Source organism: Marmota flaviventris, chromosome 13 (genome assembly GCF_047511675.1).
Source record: "Marmota flaviventris isolate mMarFla1 chromosome 13, mMarFla1.hap1, whole genome shotgun sequence".
NCBI classification, from domain to species: Eukaryota; Metazoa; Chordata; class Mammalia; order Rodentia; family Sciuridae; genus Marmota; species Marmota flaviventris.
This window is the reverse complement of record NC_092510.1, coordinates 77,884,386-77,905,556: the sequence shown is the minus strand read 5'-3', so window position 1 is coordinate 77,905,556 and position 21,171 is coordinate 77,884,386. Positions and strand designations below refer to the sequence as shown.

General features: G+C 33.9%; 1 protein-coding gene across 12 annotated transcripts in view; it reads right to left on the bottom strand.

Annotated features, from left to right (window-relative positions):
* Fktn (fukutin) overlaps positions 1 to 21,171 on the bottom strand; it is a 94,696-nt gene that overhangs the window by 70,027 nt on the left and 3,498 nt on the right. For 4 of the 12 annotated variants that reach the window (XM_071600807.1, XM_071600814.1, XM_071600815.1 and 1 more), the window contains 3 exons: positions 14,910 to 15,113; positions 7,266 to 7,325; positions 2,993 to 3,196 (listed from right to left, as the gene is read on the bottom strand). In XM_071600807.1, the coding sequence (XP_071456908.1) occupies positions 2,993 to 3,196; positions 7,266 to 7,325; positions 14,910 to 15,113 (468 nt within the window). Of the gene's footprint in view, positions 1 to 2,334; positions 2,514 to 2,992; positions 3,197 to 7,265; positions 7,326 to 14,909; positions 15,114 to 18,624; positions 18,738 to 21,171 lie in introns of those variants that run through there. The other 8 variants (XM_071600813.1, XM_071600812.1, XM_071600811.1 and 5 more) reach the window with 5 other exon arrangements.

Genomic DNA, 21,171 nt, shown 5'->3' with positions numbered 1-21,171 from the left:
TTATATTCCATGTGTGTAAAATATGTCAAAATACACTCTGTCATGTATATCTAAAAAGAATAAATAAAAATATGACAAAAATCAATGGCAGAATTAAAGATTTTGTTAAAAAATAGAACAGCTGGAAAAAGGGAGAAAATCACAAGCAAAGATAAGAAAATTGGAGGATCAATTCTGCAAGTCCATCATCCATATAAAAAAAGTTCAGAAAGAACACGTTTTCAACACAATTGCTAGAGATCCTACCTAAGTAAGTTTAAGAGAAAAAGACCGAATTGTCTTTTTTTGTAAACAATATACTTATCTGATCAGTCTTTATGGAGAGAAAGAAAGAAAATGAATAAACCACTGAAGTGTACCTACGGAGTTCAGTACAGTAGCTAGAAAACAAGATCTGGAAACAAAATACAAAAGTCAACAGCAGTCTCATACACCTATAATAATGAACTGGAAAAAGAAACAGAAAAATATCTTACCTGTATCCTCGATTCCCAATTAAAAACTACAAGGTAGCGAAAAATAAATTATCCAAAAATGAGCAAAATCTCTTAAGAAAATTATAATATTCTATTAAAGAGAATGAAAGGAGAACTAAAGGAGATATACTTAATGTTCATGAATGAGAAATCCCAATGTTTAAACAATGTCAAGAGACCTTGCATGCTTTTGCTTTCTTACTGCTTTGTGAATAAGCCTGAACTAGTCTGGTTCATGAAAGACACATTGTTCTGGCACCTCCACTGCCCCATTTGACAGCCAGCTATCCTGAAGCAGTTACATGAGTGAGCTTGGATGAGACTATAATCGTCCAGCTGAATCCCACCCAAATATATATATATATATATATGAAAGAGTAAATACAAGAGCTAAACTCTTAAAACTTTATAACTCATCATCTAAATGAAATATTAATAAGATAAATGTAAACATTTATAAATGAGAAGATAAACAGGGTAGAAAAAGTCAAAGTGGTTGGCTCTAAGAGTAGGAATAAGAGAAGCTCCTTTTTTTTTTTAATCAAGAGCTTTGTATTAAGTGATTTTTTTTTCTTTTTTTAAAACTGAGGATTGAACCCAGGGGCACACTACCTATGAGTGCCCTTTTTATTTTTTATTTTCTGACAGGCTGTCCTTGAACTTGGAATCCATCTGTCTCAGCCGCTCGAGTCACTGTTATTACAGGCATGCACCACTACACCTCCACTACTATTTGACTTTTTAAATTAGTACTAGCATTATTTTGCTTAAAAATAAAAACTGAATTTAAAATATCACATTTTAACTTTTCCATAAGTTTAAACACTTTCAAAATATAAAATAAGAAAAAATAAGCAAACAAAAATGATGTATTTATCTGTTTAACACTTACATCATTGCCTGGAAAAAACCAGAGGCCAGAAAACACAGTTCATTCTCTTGATGCTGCTCTGTGCAAGAGTTTGAGGTAATCAAGGGTCTGTGCAGCTTATAGTGTTTTCCCAGATATCCCTATCACTCTGGAAAGTAAGCCCTGCCTACCAGGGGTCAAAACAACTAAAACATATCCCATTGTGGCTGACTAGTTATGTTCATTTAATCTGATGCTCATTTTCTTATTTGCATAATTCCTAGGAATGAAAAATAAAGAAATCTGGAACTTAGAAGTTATATCATTCTATTTTGCATTACCATAATAAAATGCCTGATGCAGGCTGACTTTACAAAGGAAAGAGGTTTTTATTTAACTTATAATTATGGGAGTTAGAAGTCAAAACAGCATAGCTCTGGTTCTGACAAAGACCCCATGGTAAAAGACAAGAGTGTGTATGTGAAGAAGAGAAAATATTTTAAAACAGGAAGACAGAAAGCTAGGTGGGGCCAGGCTTGCCCTTTTTATTACAACGTTCTCGTAAAAACTGATTTAGGGTCTTGCAAGAACTACCTAATCCCTTCTGGGGGCAAGATACTCAATCACCCCCAATTAGGCCTACCCACTCAAAAGTTCCCCACCTCCTAATCAATACTCTGGAGATCAAGCTTTCAAAACATGAATCTCTGGAAAACACTTATAAACCATATCCAAACTATGTTAAGAAGTAAGCAAAATTTTGAGACACTTCCTTTTTTTTTTTTTTTTTTTGCTGACTGCTATCTGACTTTAACTTTGATAACCATAAAGCAGATTAAATTCATAGTTTTGGGCACATTTAAAAAGTATTACACTTGAGAATCAAACAAGTACTGCACACTTACAAAACGGAAAGAATATAGTCTTGTCCACCTTATATAATATGTACTAAAAATTCATCACTAAATCTCTTCCTACTTGCCCTACACTAATGGAGATATTAAATACCTGCATTTTAGGCCTCTCTCACCATTAGGTGACATGTGATTACAGTTCTGGACAGTGAGATATAAAAAGTAGTTTATCATAAGCTTCTTCAAAATATTTTTCTTCAAAAATTGGTGTTACCATTCCTTCTTCTCATCTGTTTTGAACATGGACACGATAGCTGGAACTGTGAGACCAATCTTGTAATGACGAGAGAAAGGAAGAAAGACACTTAGCCCTGACATCAGTAGGCAGTGGAACTAACTACAGCCACCAACCTTTTACCTCTTGTTATTCAAGAAAAATAAATGCACTATATGCATTAGCCATTATTAATTATATTCTGTTACTCATAGCTGCAAATATTCCTGATGCAATTTATCATATTTTTGGTACTGGGGATTAAGCCCAGGGGGTGCTTTAACACTGAACTATATCCCAGTCCTTTTTATTTTTTATTTTGAGACATGGTCTCAGTAAATTGCCTAGATTGGTCTTAAGCTTCCTGCCCCAGCCTTCCGAGTTGCTGAGATTATAGGTGTGTGCCACTGTGCCCAGCTCCTCATATAATTTATACAAAGTTTTAAGAATTATTTTAGGTGTTTTACATTTTAAACTTGTGTAATTCCATACTATTTTGAAAGACAAATATTATATTATCTAAAAGCAATCAACTTACTTCATTCTTCCACAGGTGATACTGTAGTGCAAATGCAGTAAATTCTCTCGGAACACAGAAAAACTTGCATTCTGAAGTGGAGCCATGAGAAGTATTTTTGATTTGTTCAAAGTTTTTACTAATCAGTTCCAGAATCAAAGGATCAATAAGGAACACTGGTACATTTTGGCTGGATGTTAGCATAATAAATTTTTTAACTGCACGCTGTTTGAGAGGAAAAGAATACCCTTAATAACAATCAATACAACAACTTATTGTATTAAATTTGTATTCACTGACTTTATAAAAATATATAGGGTGTTTATCCAACAGATACCATGCTTAGCACTTACATTAAAAACAAATAAATAAACACATATGGTTCTTGGCCTCAAGCAATACACTCTTCCAGGAATGATGAACAAATAGTTACAATACAAGGTAAAACATGCTATAATAAAAATGTATACCACATACTATAAGAGTACAGAACAATAAGTTATCAATTAACATAAAAAATCTTCATAGAATAAGTGGTATATATGAAAATTTGGAGCTTAGAAATTATTCTCTTGGTATTAGCTAAAATTTCCAAGCAAAACTGAGTGAGGAAATATCAGGACTGTCCATTTTTATAGATCAGTAATGTCAGCCTTTCAAAACCAAAACTCTATTGTGTGTGTCACTTTTCTTTATATTTGTAATGCTGCTTAACAATATTTCTAAACAAAAGATTTAGACCAAAATATATTGCTTACTTGATCATCCTGCAATATAGTGAATTTTCTAATAGCATGGTAATATTTTAAAATATAATACTGCTGGGAAGTAAGTAGGGTCCTCTACTGAAAAAATAGAATTTCAAAATTAGAATGAAAACAGATTAAATCACACTTAGGAGTAAATAATATCTAAGAGTAGCAAAGAGAATACTAGTATACATCATTTTTAAAGATCCTATTTCAATGAAAAGAATACTAAATTTAAAGGGATTTATGTACATCAAAAAGATGTTTCATGGAATTAAAAATAAACTCTTCTTCACAATATCAGAAGGAACTCCTAAAAATACATACAAGATAACAAATATACAAGTATATCAAGAATTTTAAAAATAGAAAAAAATGAGATAAAGCTAGGAATCAGTTTCATTATTTGTTTTTAGTGTAGAGTATTATACAAATGTCAAGAATATAATCATCTCTGCCTCAGAGAGGTTTGTTTTCTCTTGTTGGGAGAGACATCTAAGTAAAAAGTCAGAATAAACAACTGTATGCCAAAAATAACTTAAGTGAAATAGACATTAAAAAAAAGATATTTTAAAACTACCACAAGATGACAAGAAATCTGAATGCCTATTAAAAAAAAACAAATATGTTATTTAAAAAAAAAAGCTGCCCTCAAAATACAGAAAAACTCTAGACTTAGATGGTTCACTGGTGAGTTTTATCAAAACACTTCCAAAAAACTAAGCTAGAGGGAATATTTTCTGATTTCTGAGGCCAGTATAATACTAATAGCAAAACCTAACAGACAAAACAAAAATAAGAAAGAAATAAAATTACAGACCACGATTACTCATGAATACAGATGCAAAGATATTTAACAAAATATGAGAAAGTCAATTCTAGTAATTAAAAAGCAGAAAGTAAATATCAAAACCAATGTTCATCACAGGAATCAGAGATTAATTTAATATTGGAAAGTCAATCAAAAAAATTCTGCATATCAACAGAACAAAGGGGAAAACCTGTGGTAATTTCAATACATAAAAAGCATTTGAGTGGGGCTGGGCATGTGGTGCAGCAGCAGAGCACTTGCCTTAGCACCACATAAAAAATAAAGGCATTCTGTCCATCTACAACTACAATTTTTTTTTTTTAAAAGCATTGGACAAATTTCAATCCCTATTTGTGATTAAAAACTCTCATCAAAAAAAGGAATAAGATGCTTCCTCAATTTGAAAAAGGCTATGAACAACACAAAAAATCTATTACTGAGTTGTAGGAATTCTTTATAAATCTTTGATATCACTCTTTTGTCAGCTGCAAGTTTTACAAATATTTTCTATTCTGTGGCATAAGTAGAAGTTCTAAATTTTGATAGTCTATTGATTTTTTTTTTCTCTTAGGGTTAATGCTTTTCTGTGCTTTAGATAAAAAAAAAGAAAAAGAAATGATTTTTGGAGAAAGACAATGAGATGATAGAAACTAGTTCATATAAAGTACTTACATGTTAAATGAATCTCAGGTTAGTATTAAAAAATTTGATGAATATATTTATGGCGTCATTATAATTATTAACATAAATATAGATCAGGACAGGGTCAAGGGGAGAATGTATAACTTATCTTTTAAAAATATACCTTCCAAATCATTAATACTGCAATCATCATTGCTCCTTAGAAATAGGTGTCCAATTGATTTTTAATCCAATTAATCCTAAATCAACATGACTATCATCACCTACCTACTCCTCGATAATTCACTTTGTTTTAAGAATGAAAAATGTCTTGTTGAAAATAGGATGTGCTGAGACCACAATAGCATATTCATCTGCCTGTGTATTAAAATTTTTATCAGAACCTACAAGAACTTGATGGGACTTGTTCTTAGGCAAGCTCTCTCTACTACTGAGCTATATTTTCAGCACACAACTTGTTCTTAGCAAAAGCCGGATTCCTAATTATCACTTTTTCTTTCCTAAGCCTGTCAAGTCATCTGCTTAATAATTCATTCTAGAATTTTATCAGGACTCAATATCACAGTATTAGTCAGTTTTCACTTTTTATTTCTTCCAAAAAAATAGGACAAAGGCATTTTAATACTTTTCCGTTTCCTGTGATTTTGCAAATATTGTAATAATTCAGTGACCACATTCACAATTTTTTTTAGTACCCTGAAATGTAATTAAGTTACAATACAAAGAGAATTCCCTTAATGTGGTAAGCTGCTCTTTAATTTTTTGCTCACCTACCTTGAAAGTAAACCTTTAAAAAAATCTGCTATTCTTCCCAACTCATGGATCATTCTCCAACTAAAAGGATGGGGTCACCATACCTTACTCCATTAAAAGGTATGAGGATATTGTTAGAGAGTTGTCACTCAGTCAATACAAAGTAAAATCTTCTATCCCACTGAAGCCGTTAGAGCTTTAAATTTTTCCTAAACATGTTCTTTCAGTGTATATATGAAGACTTTCAATAACAGCAAACTTGGAAAATTTTTATTACTATATCTTCACATCACAGAATGTTAACATTTATGATAGACCATACCATTGCCTTCAGACCACAGGCATATTCCAGCTGTAGGTATGTATGTATGTATGTATGTATGTAGTATATATCTGTGTTTCTTAAGAGTGGGATGAAGGTAGAGAAGTGCTAGAAAGAAGTGTGCAAAGTATCCCTTTTTACTTAATTGAGAATCTTTATAATTGAGACTTGGTAATATAAATACTAAGAACATCATGATTCCCTTTTCCCTAAGATGATCCTAAATACACAAAGCAAAACATTTGCTATCTTTAATAAATTTAAAGTTCACATTTATATTTCTAGATTAGATAACTAAGACATCTGCTAGTAGGATGTCCCAGACTTCACTTTTAAAACAGTAGTTCAAATCTAGTTGGTATCAGCAATGACTTAAAATAAAACTTGGTTACTTGAAAATTCTAATCTAAAGCCTTCCACATCTGTGGTTACAAACTGTCTCCACAAGATATATCTGGTCATTTTCCACAATGTATACAAACAAGAGAACTGTGATTTTTATTAGTTACCCAACATTGTTTTTCATTCTAAGTTTAGTTAGAATAGAAGGTAAGAAAATAAACTTATAAATATGCAGGATCTGGAAATGTGTAAGACTAGTTTCACTTATCTCATAAAGGAAACATGCTGAATAAATTTTTATTCCTGATCACTAATTTTTTCATTATTCATAGTTAAGTTCTGAAACATATTCATTCATTCGGCGAAGCAGCACAGCTCAATGAATGAGAGTTCTAGAGGCAGGAAGTTAGAATCTAGACTCAATCACTTATTAGCCAACTAACTTGAATCTCTCTAAGGTAAATCAAGAATAACAGTATATATTGACTTGGTTAAGGTGTCTATAAGGACTAAATAAGATACTCTAAGTACTTGGTATAGGGCTCACTCCTTCCTGGCCACTACCTCCTCCATCCCCAAGGTAGTCATTGTATTCATCAAACAAATACTTAAAATTGAGTACACAAACAAATGAACTAAATGTACATTGTAAGTGAGGAATTTTATTGTACATACCCATTGTGTGCTATCAAATCCGATTTTGCTGCCTTTGGATTTTGACAAACCAATTCCATTCTAGGAGGATAACAAAAGAATACTGAAATAAATTCAAAGTCCAGCATGCAACATTACATTTAGGGTGAGTATAAGAGTCAAACTGCATATTAGCCCATAGTCATTAGAAGGCATCACCCAAATACTTATTTTCATGTAGTCAGAAGCTAAGAATGCTATTATTTTATAATACAGCTACCTAAGATGTAAAACATCAACAGAATACAGTAGTTAACTAAGTATATGTTGCCCAAATCTCTAAACTAATCAATGTCAACAAATAAACAACAAATTCTCTGCTATCTCTCTGGAATTACAGTTGGTCAAGTTAGCTACATATTCCTAACCTCAGCTTATCTCCATATACTGAATTAGTATTTGTAGTTCCTGGCAAAGAGTAAGTAAATTTATTGAGCAGCTCCTAAATGTCAGGTACTATATTTGATACATCTACATATAAACTATATACTTTTTCCTATCTCTCACAATGATTCTACAAAGCAAACATTTTTATTTTTGGTTTACAGATAGAAAGCTAAGACACATCATAATTTAAAATGTTGAGTTATTTTTAAAAAATGTTTTTAAAAATATTTAGGTCCAGAGAATCAGACCTTTGATAAGCTCCAAAATACTTTCAAAGGAACAGGAAAGTGAACATTTAATGGAATACACAAGAAGAAGAATGTTTTAAGCTCAAAGAAGATCCAAGAAGGTTTTTATATCTTTAATGTGTTGTTTACCTGCAAGCTAAAAATGGTAGGATGCTGAAGAAAAATGTGAGTTAAAAAAAATGGAAACTCACCTTCCCACTAACCACACACTCAAGGGCAGGATACAAGTCTATGCCATTTCTGTACCACCACTACCTAGCACAGGGCTTGGTAAATAGTAAATGCTTAATCCATTATATCCCATCATCCTATAAGGAATTGACAATTTGGGATCCACTGGATTAATAAGAGTCTATTAACTGGAGAGAGGGATGAGGAATTACTAAGAAATATACTGAGATATAATGAGAAATTAAGGTATAGCCAGAGTCTCTCCTAACAAGCTCTGCAGTTTAGACAATAACATTTTAATACATGTAGATGTTTGAGAAAAAGCAATAAAGACACATCTTTGTAATCTTTAGTACTGAAAAAAGACTGTGAACTCTGCAATATAGTCATTTGTTGCTCACCACAGTCTTATATTAGTAGGCAAGACTGAATTTCTAAGCTGTTTAACTTGTGGCATTTGGGATAGTCTACTAGTTCACTCTCAATGAGAAATAGATCACATTACCATAAAAGCCACCTTTTTAAAGTGTAGAATTCAGTAATTTTTAGTATATTTACGGAGTTCTGCAACTATCACCACTATATACAATATTTTCATTATGTCCCAAATAAAACCTATTAGATATCACTCCCCAACCTTCCTCCATTCAGCCCTAACTATAATGTTTATACATTTTTTTTCTCTGTGGATTTGCCTCAAGTGAACATTTCATTAAAATGCAGTTATAATATATGGCTCTTTGCATCTGACTTTTTTCAATTTGCATAATGTAACAGTTCATCTATGCTATAGCATGCATCAGTATTTAATTATTTTCCCCCATAGCTGAGTAATATTCTATTGTATTCAGTTTGATGAACATTTAGATAATTTAGCTACTATGAATAATACCAGCACAAACATTCACGTTTTATATCATTCCCTATTTGTATACTCACAATCTGCCTCTATTTTACTTTATTTTATATGCTTAGCAAAAATCCACTCTCCACTTTTTGTACACATGCAACTGTGCAGCTAAACATGGCTGCTCACTGGTGTCACTTTAGATTCATGACTACTAGCTTCAAATAGGAACTTAATTCTGCCCAGCAATCATCCTACATTTCCCTTGTGTATTAACTCTCATTCTCCTAGATGACTTTTTCTGCTTTTTTCTCTTTCCAACACCCCCTCCCTATCTATCCTTCAACTTATGGCATTGCTTTTCTATTTCCCGGGATGTGGGGGAGGGAAGAAATTAGAGAAGAACCTTCAAGAGCTCCTACCGCATCTCAACTACCTAATCAAATTATATCCCTACAGTCTACCTTTCCTCCTCTCCTGACAGATGAGCTGCCTACATTCCTATTAAAGGCCAAACTCTCCATTTACATATCTTATCCCTCTCGCCTGGCCAAAGAAATTGCTTCAGCAATTTTTCTTTCTCTGCTGGATCATTTCCATCAGCATACAACATGACATTTTTTCTCCTATCTTAAAAAAAAAAAAAAATTAAGACAAAAACCTCTTGGTGTCTCTTTCCCACCATTTTTCTTACTCTCCTACCAAGAGAACTCCTAATGGGTTGTCTATGCTCATTGCCCACAATTCTCCTATGAACTCACTTGAGCTTAAATTCACTCAGTAAGCATTCATCAAGAACACCAATAACCTCCACATTGCTAAATCCAATGATGAATTATTAGTCCTTGTCTTATTTGACCTACTAAGAATTGTTGAACAACTTCTGCCTCATTGAAATATTTCATTCACTTGGCTCTCAGAATCCCCATGCTTCCAGTCTTCTACTACTTCTGTCTGGCTACTCTTTCTTAGAATCGCTAGCTAGTTCATTCCACCTCTGACATGCTGCTGAAGGGTCTCTGAGCTCAGATCTTGAAACTTGCTTTTTTTCTTGTGCTTTCTTTCTCTCTCTTAAATCTATATTCACTTCCTTGGTATCTCATCTAGTCTATGGCTTTAAATACCATCTATCTGCTTACAACTCCCAGCTCATACTATCCCTTTGAACTTCAGACTTAATATACCCAGTTGTCTATTCACCTTCTTCATTTGAATAGCTACCTCAAAGGTACAATGTACCAACAAAAGAAAACACACACACAAAAATGATTTTTTACCATCCCTCAAACTTGCTCTTCTGTGTCTTTCTTATCTCAGTAAACAGCAATTTTCCCCTTCCAATTACCTAGGCCAAAAATACTAGTTATTCCTGATCCTATTCTGTCTTTCATACCCCACATCTAACCCATTAATAAATCCTTACAGCTCTGTTTTCCATTTCTCACCAACTTCCAAGTCCAAGCCATTATCATCTCTTACGTAAATAATAATAGTCTTTTATCTGTTTCAGCCTTTATTCCTATATTTCATTTCCAATAGAGCAGCCAGATTATTTGTTTTAAAGTAAAAATCAGATCATGTCATGTAACAACTCAAAACCTTTCTATGATTCACAATCTTACTAAGAATAAGACCCAACCAAAGTCCTTTTAATGGTTTAGACCTACAACAACATGGAATTTTGTAGCCTTACTCATTATTCTCCCCATCTCTCACTCTTCTACAGTCACATTAATCTCTATGCTGTTCTCAGAACTGCCTGTTTATTCCTGCCTCAGAACCTTTGCACTTCCTTTGATTTCTACTTGGTATGCTACTCCTCTAGACATCCATATAGCTCATTCTCTTTGAATAGACTGTTTCTTTTATTTGTAATGGAGTTCTCATCCTCCAGTTCACCTGGAGAACTCCTACTCATTCCTATAAGGACAACTCAAAACATTCTTTCATCCATGAACCAACTCCATTGCTGTGAACTTGAGGTGAGACAGAACATCGTGGTGGAAGGCATAGCAGAGTAAAGATGCTCAGCTTATGGAAGCTGGGAAACAGAGACAGCAAAGAGAAAGGAAGGGAAGAAGAAGAAAGGGACCATGAACATACAATCCAATACTATGCCCCCAGTGACCTACTTCCTGCAGCTATGCCCCCCTGACCAGTTACCACCTAGCAGTCCAAATTATTAAGCCATCAATGGATTAATCCACTGATGAGGTTACAGCTCTTATAATCCAATCTTTTTGCCTCTGAACATTACTGCATTGCCTAACACATGAACTTTTGGGGGGACATTTTTAGATACAAACTATAACACCAAATTTCCCCAATTTGTGAGTTCCTAGAAGGCAAAGATTAAATTGTATTTGTCATTTTATTTCATAGCCTAGTACTATGTTTGAGCCACAGTAAGCTTTCAACAAATATTTGACAAATGACTGAATGTTCTGAAAAAATTAAAAATATGTCATATAGTTAGAGTCAATAAGGGTTTTTTTAAAAAGCCTAAATATATTCTAAAACATTTTTTATGGGATTTATAGTGAAATTTAAGGGAAAGGAGTGAATGGAAAAAAATCAGATGCCAATAAAGACTGGAAGAAAAAAATTTGGTGACTATAGAATTCCACTGATAACCGAATCAATAAATATTTGTCATGAAGGAAATGAGTCAAATAAATATTTTTCATATAAGAAGAAAAAATACTGTTTTTGTTTTGTTTGTTTGTTTGTTTTATTTTTTTGTGGTACTGGGGATTAGAACCCCAGGGCCTTGTGACTGCAAGGCAAGTACTCTACCAACTGAGTTATATCCCCAGCCCTAATCCTGTTATTTTTGAAGGCAGAGTTCAACATGCAGTTTCTTAAAGGAATCAAAATTCCAATTCCTTAATTTGCATTATCTTTAAATATGCCCATATAGAATCAAATGCCAATACTTAAAAAAAACACTAAAATCTTCAATAACTGAGTTTTTTCAGTTGTTCATAAACTCTCAAATCTAAGGATAAGAAACACTAACTATGGTGAATTCAACATGATAGCCTCCAAGTAGCCTTCCACTCTGCCTGTCAGTGCCTTTCCTTACGGTAGAAACATCATTCTTCTACTTACTTCTGAGCCACTGAAGTTTTTAGTGGACTGAAGTCATAAATGTAATTTGTAATGGTGAGAAAGCTACATTTACTAATTGAAACTGTTTGGTCAGACAACTTAAAAATAGTTGAAAGTCTGAGAATAAGTAGAAAAAATTTTAAAAATACCCTTTAATTCTAATTGTTAAATTAATTATTAATAATTCTAATTAATTTAGAAATTCTTTCACATTTCTCCTGGATACTGAAAAAGTGGGAAGGGTTGGAGAAGAAGGGAAGTAGTACTTATCATAAGTTTGCCATATTAAATCCGACTATCAAACATAATATTCTTTCTCCAGAAACGACCTATTATTATTCTTCAGAGCAAAGTGGAACAAGACAACAAAGATGAAGGGAAAATCATGTTTCCTAATTTTAATAAGTAACTGATTAACTAAAAAAATTCCAAAAATTTTTTAAAATTCCAGGTTTCTTGCACATGATATAAATAGCTACAAGATCAATTTCCATTTCTAATGATGGCATACAAAATTGTTTTCTGTGAATGATTACTCACAAACTTGAAATCCAAACTCCTCTTCCATCTCTCTCTTCCCTCCTTCTAGCCAAACACACATAGGTTACAAAATATAACACAAAGATATCCTAGCATACCACCCTGTAAGTGGGCCTCCTAAGTAGTAAAAACAGCTGATTACTGAAGGCACCAGTGTGGTTTATCTTGACTAAGTCAAGAACAACATAAGGTTGGGATTACTGGAGTTTTACACAAACAATGCTTTGTCTTTCTTCCACCTAAGCATTAATATTTTATCATTTTCTGTTGTGCTTCAGCAATCCTTAAAGTCATCTCTTTTCATATCTTATCAATCTTTTTAAATTAATTAATTAATTAATTTTAATTAGGTATATGACAGCAGAATGAACTCTGATTCACTGTACCCAACTGCAGCACAGCTTTACATTTCTATGGTTGTACATGTAGATGTAGCGCCACACCATGTGTGCAATCATACATGTACCTAGGGTAATTATGGATATCTTATCAATCTTATGAGAAGAAACTTAATATACCTGGAACCTATTTCACTCATTTATGAAAAAGTGATAAATGGAGGCTTGTTAAGAACACTGTAACAATTGAACTCAATTCAATTTATCAAACTGTAATTAAAGCTTAAAAGGACTAGAAAACATAAGCTATTAATACTTATCATCTTCTGAGCCTCTACCATACATCAAAACCTACGTTATATGTACCACATACCTCAACCTGAAAGTTACTATTAGCCATATTTAAAGAAACTGAGGCTCAAAGAGGTTAAGTGATTTGTCAATGAATGAGGGATTTGAACTCTCTAAACCCCAGAACTATCTTTCTAATCGCCCAAATCAAGAATTATTGCTCTTGCTACATTTATCAAACTACAGGTCTCTTGAACTTTGTTCTACATATCTCTGTGTTCTTGCTAAATACCCTGTGTATAACTGATTAATAAATACAGTCTGAATAAGCACACAAAATTAGGTGCACTAAAAAATCAATGAACAATTTAATCATATCCTAGACAGTCCTAGAGACATCTCTTTGCCTTTTTGGTGTGCAATGTAAGCCAAATACAAAGAACCTCAACTTATGATGGTTTGACTCACAATATTTTGACTTTCTGATGGTGTGAAGTGATAAACATTTTGTAGAAATTACTTTGAATTTTGATCTTTTCCTAGGCTAGCAAGATGTAGTACTACAGTTGCCATCAGCCAAGTGATCACAAAGATATACAACTGATAGTCTATTGTATACTGTGCTATAATATTCAGTAATTAGGCACATTAAAATGCATTTTTGACTTATAATATTTTCAACTCATAATGGGTTTATCAGGACATAACCTCATTGTAAATCTGTACTTGAAAGTTGGAGCCCATAGAACATGCTCACAAGGCTACCATACTACAACAGTGTGTACTTCAGAGGGTTATTCTACTTATCTACAGAATTTTAGCAGACCCAATAGATATACTTGTTTCTCATTTTTAATGTTATTAGAAAACTAAATTATTCAGACCTCAGACCTCATTTAGTGGGTCACAGAAAAGCTAACCTTGTTTGACCAGCTAGAGGCAAAAGGATTCTGTGGTCAGGCCCTGAAATAGACAGAAGTAGGTCTCCTTAACTCTAAGATAGTAAATACCTCTTTCTTCCTTAACCAGTAATAGGTATTAGTATAATCTTTCCTAAAGACATTGAAGAGTACTGTAGTCCTTCTCAACACAGTGGTACTGCAGGCATTCACTACTACTGGAAGAATCTATTAGTTTCCAAACATTATCTCTACTTCTTTATTTCTATAGATATAGACAAAGGCAACTTAGATTATTACTCTTCCCCGGTAGATTCTAAATTAAAATGTATACTACAGTAAAATAATTTTGATATTGTATACAATTGTCACCAAATTTCTTAACTGAAATACTTTTTGTAGCAGATAATTTTTATATGAATATATCAGAAAACTGCAATAAACATCACTGAAACTTGGCACTTTTTTAATATTTATTTTTTAGTTGTATTTGGGCACAATACCTTTATTTTATTTGTTTATTTTTATGTGGTGCTGAGGATTAAATCCAATGCCTCGCACATGCTAGGCAAGTGCTAGCATACTGCTGAGCCACAACCCCAGCCCTGAAACTTGGCACTTTTGACTTCAGTGTGTAATTATGAAAACATTTAACTGTAAAATATGAGACTCTCAGTAAGAAATGTTTCTATAAAAATTAAAAGACTGTGATTAATTTATGTACTCCAAAAGAAAAATATGTTAAGAAACTATACAGCTAAAGGGAAGTCTAAAGATAAAAAAGAAAAAATTACCTTTGCTGATAAATAATGCTTGTAGTAGTACAACTGAAATAGCAGAAATGCTGAACTTGTCAATGTTAAAAGGGCCAAAATCACGTTCTTATTGATTCTACTCATTAGTCTGTGGTGTTCACTTGGTTGTCTTTCAAATGTAGCCAGGTTTTCATCTTTTTGGATAGGAAGATAATCTTGTTTTCTGTGAATAAAAATGTATTTCTGAAGAGACAAAAGCCTGTGTTTTAATTATTTTTACCTGTAACAATCAGCAACAGCATAGATAGTTTATCTAAAGTTCCACAGAACAGTCTGACCAACAGGGATTTTGGGGAGGGCTTCTCCAAAGTTTCTGATCCAGCAGATTTGGTATGGAACCTCTGAAAGAGCACTCTGACAAGTTCCTAGATGATATGGATGCTGCCGACAATATTGAAAACCATTACCACAGAAGAAACTGAGAAAATTTCTGGTCAAGACACACATGTATAGCTCTCCATAGTTTTTTAAAGATTTTCAAGAGTATGGAATCTAGGATGTGATCAGTTTTTATAAATGTCCCATGTATGTTCTCAGTTTTTTGCAAATGTAATGAATACTATTATAAATAATTTTGTTTTTTCATCTTGGATGCCATCTCTGATTATTTAAGATAAGAAATTTAGTATAACTATGCTTCTACCTTTTCTCCAATATTTGCTTTTGATTAAATATATGCTGTTTAGATTGTTTTAGGTGGACACAATATCTTTATTTTACATTCATGTGGTGCTGAGGATAGAACCCAGTGCCTCATGTATGCTAGATGAGCACTCTACCACTGAGCCACAACCCTAGCCCCCTAGATAATCTACTTTATTCCTATAAATACGCTAATACCTTTATTACTTGATGTCTAAGTTTTATATGTCTTTTGTTCTCTACCTAACAAATAAAACATTGGCAAGTTTATACCACCTTCTGCCTTCTATCCTTTTTCAATCCTGACTTTTACTAGTTACTTCTACTTTGTAATAGTTCTACACTATTCCATAACTACAAATCTCATTTTGTTTTTATTCCTATAATGTCCCCCGTCAGTCCTATTGCTGTATTATCTCTGTTCTTTTATGGATGACTGATATTCATCTTTTGGCAATTTATCAAGAAGAACTTATTACAGTTTCCACTAATGTTGAGTTTTTGCATTGTTCAAAAATAACTGTCAATAGTTTGACAGTCTGGGTTTGAGGTCACACTTTATCTCCCTGATAACTTATAGGCTATTACATTATCCTGTAATGCTAAATAGTCCCTTGAAAATATCTGATTCCCCAACACCACTTATAGTTAATCTAATTCATTAATGAGACAAGCAAAGGATGCATTCCTTACCTATGAAATTCAATTTTTGTTAAGCTAGATTATGTAATGATATGTATATTAGTTTCCTCTTAATCTTTATGTGTCCTTTCAATCTGTTAAGTAAAGATAACTTTGTGGAAATTTTTCTTAAGTTATATGTTCAAACAGTTTTTAATTCTCTATTTCAAGAACCCCAATTAAGCATTTGTTTATCTCTTTTCATTCTCATTAACTTTTGCTCAATTTTTAGAAGTCTGAAATCATATCTTTTTCTTAGTTTTCCATTTTCCTCCAAAGTTTCGGATTTTGTCTTTCTTTCCTAAGCTCTGCCAAACTATGTTTCATTATATGCTGTTGTCTTACAATTTCTTTCTAGCTCTTGAGCCAATTAACTTTGGTGTTTATTTAAAGGATAAACTTATTCTAGTAATTTCTTTAAGGCCAGTACAGTTTTCTCATGGGTTCACTATCATTTGTTTTTCCTTTGTTTCTTTTCTTGTAGGATTTTTGTGTACTGTGCTCATTTCCTTTTTATTATTATTTATCTTTGAATGACTTGAGTTCCCTCCGGATTAGTTATTTGCAGGAGTACTGTGAAAGGAAGAAACAACTGTGTTCTAGACTAGAGGTACTCTCTGGCATTCAGTAAAGCTCTTTCTGACAAAATGTTTTGTATAAGTGAATGTGAAAAAAGAGAAAGTGTGTGAGAATAAGCGAGAGAAAGGTGTTTACATATTACTATCTCCAAGTGTCAGAAACAGGTAGCAAAAGGCCACTCACAATCTCTCTTTTGCCTCAGCAAGAGTGTCATCTGCAAAGACAGTGTATTTGTGTGCCATCTCATTTTTTTTTTCTTGCTTGCTGGTTCATTTTGCCAAGCAGTACAAGGAGGTTCCCAGAGCTTTCCTAAGTATCCAGATCCCACTGTAAACAACCTTTCCCTCTTTGCTCCTCCAGCTCTAAGACTGCTTTCTACAAGGATCCTCTTTAACATATTCCTGCTTACACTTGGCAGTCATTTCCCAAATATTTAGATTTGGGGTTACAAGTCTTCTAGTCTCAGGGAAAATGTAATTACATCTCTATCTCTCATTTTCTGTTATTTCAGTGGAATTTCAGATAGAAGAGGGCACAAATGTCTTTATTCTGTTATCTTAAAAGCAAAAGTCTTGGTTTGAAGTTTTAAAACATGTAAATGAGCTTATAAAGCTGAAGCCTAGGTAAAACCAATACTCTTAAGAAATTACATAAGATCAGCAAACTACCTAACAGAAATGATAGCTATCAGCAGTAATGTAAATTATCTACCTCATCTACAGATAATGTATGTAAGCATAGACAAGTGGATAAATCATGGTATTCCTTTCCTAAAACTGTGAAAACTATCAACATGCAGCAAAGTTGATGATGGTGTTATTTTCTGCTGTCACCTAAAACCTGCTAAAATAAAATCATTAAATACTCTGATAAAGACTGTTTACAGGATAACAAGGAGAATATACTTCAAGATTTCAATTCAGTTTCTTGTGCCTATTTTAAATTATACATCAATGTATTATATGCTGATTCCTAGTGGTATTCAGATTGTGCCATCGCTTACATTCTCCTAAGCTCAATTATCAAAATTCGAAGCTCAATGCCAAATAATGGTAAACACTAGAAATCAAATGATAAATATGATACACTTCCCAAATTTCTAAGAGTTTAGAAATGAGTATGGGAGCTTTCCCAAAGAACAATGACAGTAGTGATGGTGGTGGAGGATGTGATGCACCTAAAGAAGAGGATGGGAAGGTTTTCCAAAATGTGCAAGACCCATGCCTTATCATCACTACATCTACTAAAAACCACTACTCTAGTTTGAATAGACTCAATCATAGATAAACTATAATAATAAAATAATAAAAGGCAATAATAATATAGTGCAATTGCTATGCTGGAGTACAAGTCACTATGGACACATAAGGAAAGGCAACTAACTTTAAGGCTTTTACTGATTTATATTTTGAATCCCAGTAATTGGTGTACACTACTCATTTCCCTCATAAACCTAAAACTGACTGAATTAATATCAAGTAATAGTAGGTATATAAGTATACTATAATATACTACCCAATGTTCAAGAACATTAAAACTATTTACATAAAAGGTCTCTGTCCTGCAGGAAGTTTACCATAAAACATAATATGAAATATAAAAAAAATAATTTTTTAGAGTTTAAAGCCATATATGGCTCCAATTATCAAACAATAAATATTAAAAAGTCACATAAAAAGATATGGCATGGAACCTAAGTAAAAATATTATTGGTGTACAAATTCCATCACAGTAAAAATACTAGTAGATAATGCATTTTCTTTTTAGAGGAGGAAGTTGATTTGGGGCTCACAGTTTAAGAGGTCTCAGTCAATGATGAGCTGGCTTCATGGCTCTGGGTTTGAAGTGAGGCAGAAAATCATGGTGGAAGGGCCTGGTAGAGGAAAGCTTCTCAGCTCATGGCAGCTAGAAAGCAGACAGTTTGGGAAGAGTGAGGGGAGGAGAGAGACACAAGACATAATCTCCAAGGGCACACCCCCAGGGCCTTACTTCCTTCAGTCATACTTCACCTGTCTACAGGTACCACCCAGTAGTCCATTCAAATTATTAATCCATTAAGTGGATTAATCTACTAATGAGGCCATAGCTTTCATCATTACCTAAAAGTCCTATTTCTTAACCTTAGAAAGCATATGGATTGTGCTTTCAAAACATGAGCTTTTGGGGGAACATTTTAGATCCAAACCATAACATTCTGTCCCTGGCCCCCCAAAGCTCATGTCCATCTCACAATGCAAAACACATTCAGTACATCTCCAACAGTTTCAGCATTGTTCAAAAGTTCAAATTCAAAGTCTCTTCTGAAACTCAAAGCAAACTCTCCACTGTGAAGCCCTGTAGAAATCAAAAACAAATTACATATATTCAATACACAATGATACAGAGTAAACACTCCTATTCCAAAAGGGAGGAATAGGGGCATAGAAAGAAGGAATGGGAGCAAGGCAAGATCGAAACACAGCTGGGAAAACAAGTCCTGCCATCTCCACATACAGCATCTGGGGCACATGGTGGGAAGATTGATCTCCAAAGGACTTGGGGCAGCCCTGCCCCTTTGGCCTGGAGGGTTGCTGCACACATGGCCTCTTAGGCCAGCTGTGTCTGCAGCCAGCAGCTTTCCTCAGGAGACATTTCACATTATTGGCATCTTTTAATCCCACACTGCTCTCTCATGGGTTGCTTGAAAAGATTCTGACCCTGCTACACTTTGCATAGCCTCCCAACACCTTATTACAAAATCTCAGTGGAAGCCTCCATGACCATTAATTAACTCCTGCATCATGCTTTCCTGGAGACCAACAACATGTTGGACAATGCTAAAGTCTTCTGCCAGTGTGAGCAGCAGCTGGGCCCCCTTAGACCATGGCTGCATCAGCCCAAGTACCTACACAGCTGAGCATGATGAAACAAAACACTGGGGAAGCAACTTCCTGGGCTTCATTGGCTGGGCAAGCAGGGTGCCCCAATGGTTGCTCCTTAAATGAGTTTTCACCTTTACACCCTTGATCTTGCCACCTTGAAATTTCCTACACCAGGTTAATTAGTCCATCATCTTAAAATTCAGTCTACAGAAAGTCTCAGGATATGGACAAAATGTAGACAAATTCTGCATCAGAATATAATGTGTGGCCTCTACACTAATTCCCTTTGAAGTCCCTGTTCCCATCTGAAACCTCATGAGCATAGTCTTCCCAGTCCACATTTCTATAGGCATTGTGTTCTTCTGGGCTCCAATCAAAATCAGCCATTAAGTTCTGCTTACAACACTCTAAGGCTTCTCCACCTGTATCTCCAAACTTTTCCAAAATCCTCTGGCAAATCAGTTTTAAGGGTTTCAGAATCATATGGTGAGGTATGTCACAGGAAGGACCCAACTTCTTGGTACTAGTTACTGTATTAGCCTCTCATCTCTGTGACCAAAATACCAGACAAGAACAACTCAGAGGAGAAAAAGTTTATTTTGGGCTCACAGTTGCACAGCTCTCACTCAGTACATGGTTAGCCAACTTCATGGCTTTAGGCCTGAAGTAAGGCAGACATTATGGTGGACAAACATGGCAGAGGAGGCCGCTGTGCTCATGGCAGCCAGGAAGCAGAGAGTGCAATAACTGTAAGAAAATATACTTAAGTTTCCTAAAGAAGATGTATATTGTGTCAATGGAAAAAAAAAAAGAAGTATTACAGAGATAATAAATCAAGATGAGAGAAAATGAAGGAAAAACGATGGTAAATGTTTGTAGAAAAAAAACAAAGTTGATGGGATGCTTAGTTAAGAGGTTTAAGCAGTCCAAGTATCTTGAAGTTCTAATGTAAATATGAGAAGGTTAATATAAGTATAGTATATTACAGCACACAATTACTCTTACATAAACAGAAATCTAAAAATGAAGAAGAAATGGGTAGATCTTCCCAGCTAAACCATGGATGGATAATGGGTATCAGAGCTATCATTCCTCTCAATCTTTAGGCCTGAGACAGCTAGAACCCAAGACTGGCCACCTTCATCTAAGAACAAACACCTTCTTTTAATCTTTTATTATCAACTTTACTGTGTGCTAAGACACAAAAAAATGTTGGGAAAAAATTGGTAGTAGATAAAAGTCATCCACAAATGTGATGGAAAATATATAGAATGAGAAGTTCAAAATTGTTTTCAGATGACTCTTTCTATAGCCAAGATCAGTACTGCATATTCTTTCAGCATCCTACTTGCCTTTTTACATTATTATTCTTTTGAAGGCACCGGAATGAAAGACATTGGCCTTGACATGAGACACGTCCTGACCCTCACATTTTTAAGAACTGCCTGAGCATGGGTCTGTTTGAAGGATTATCAACT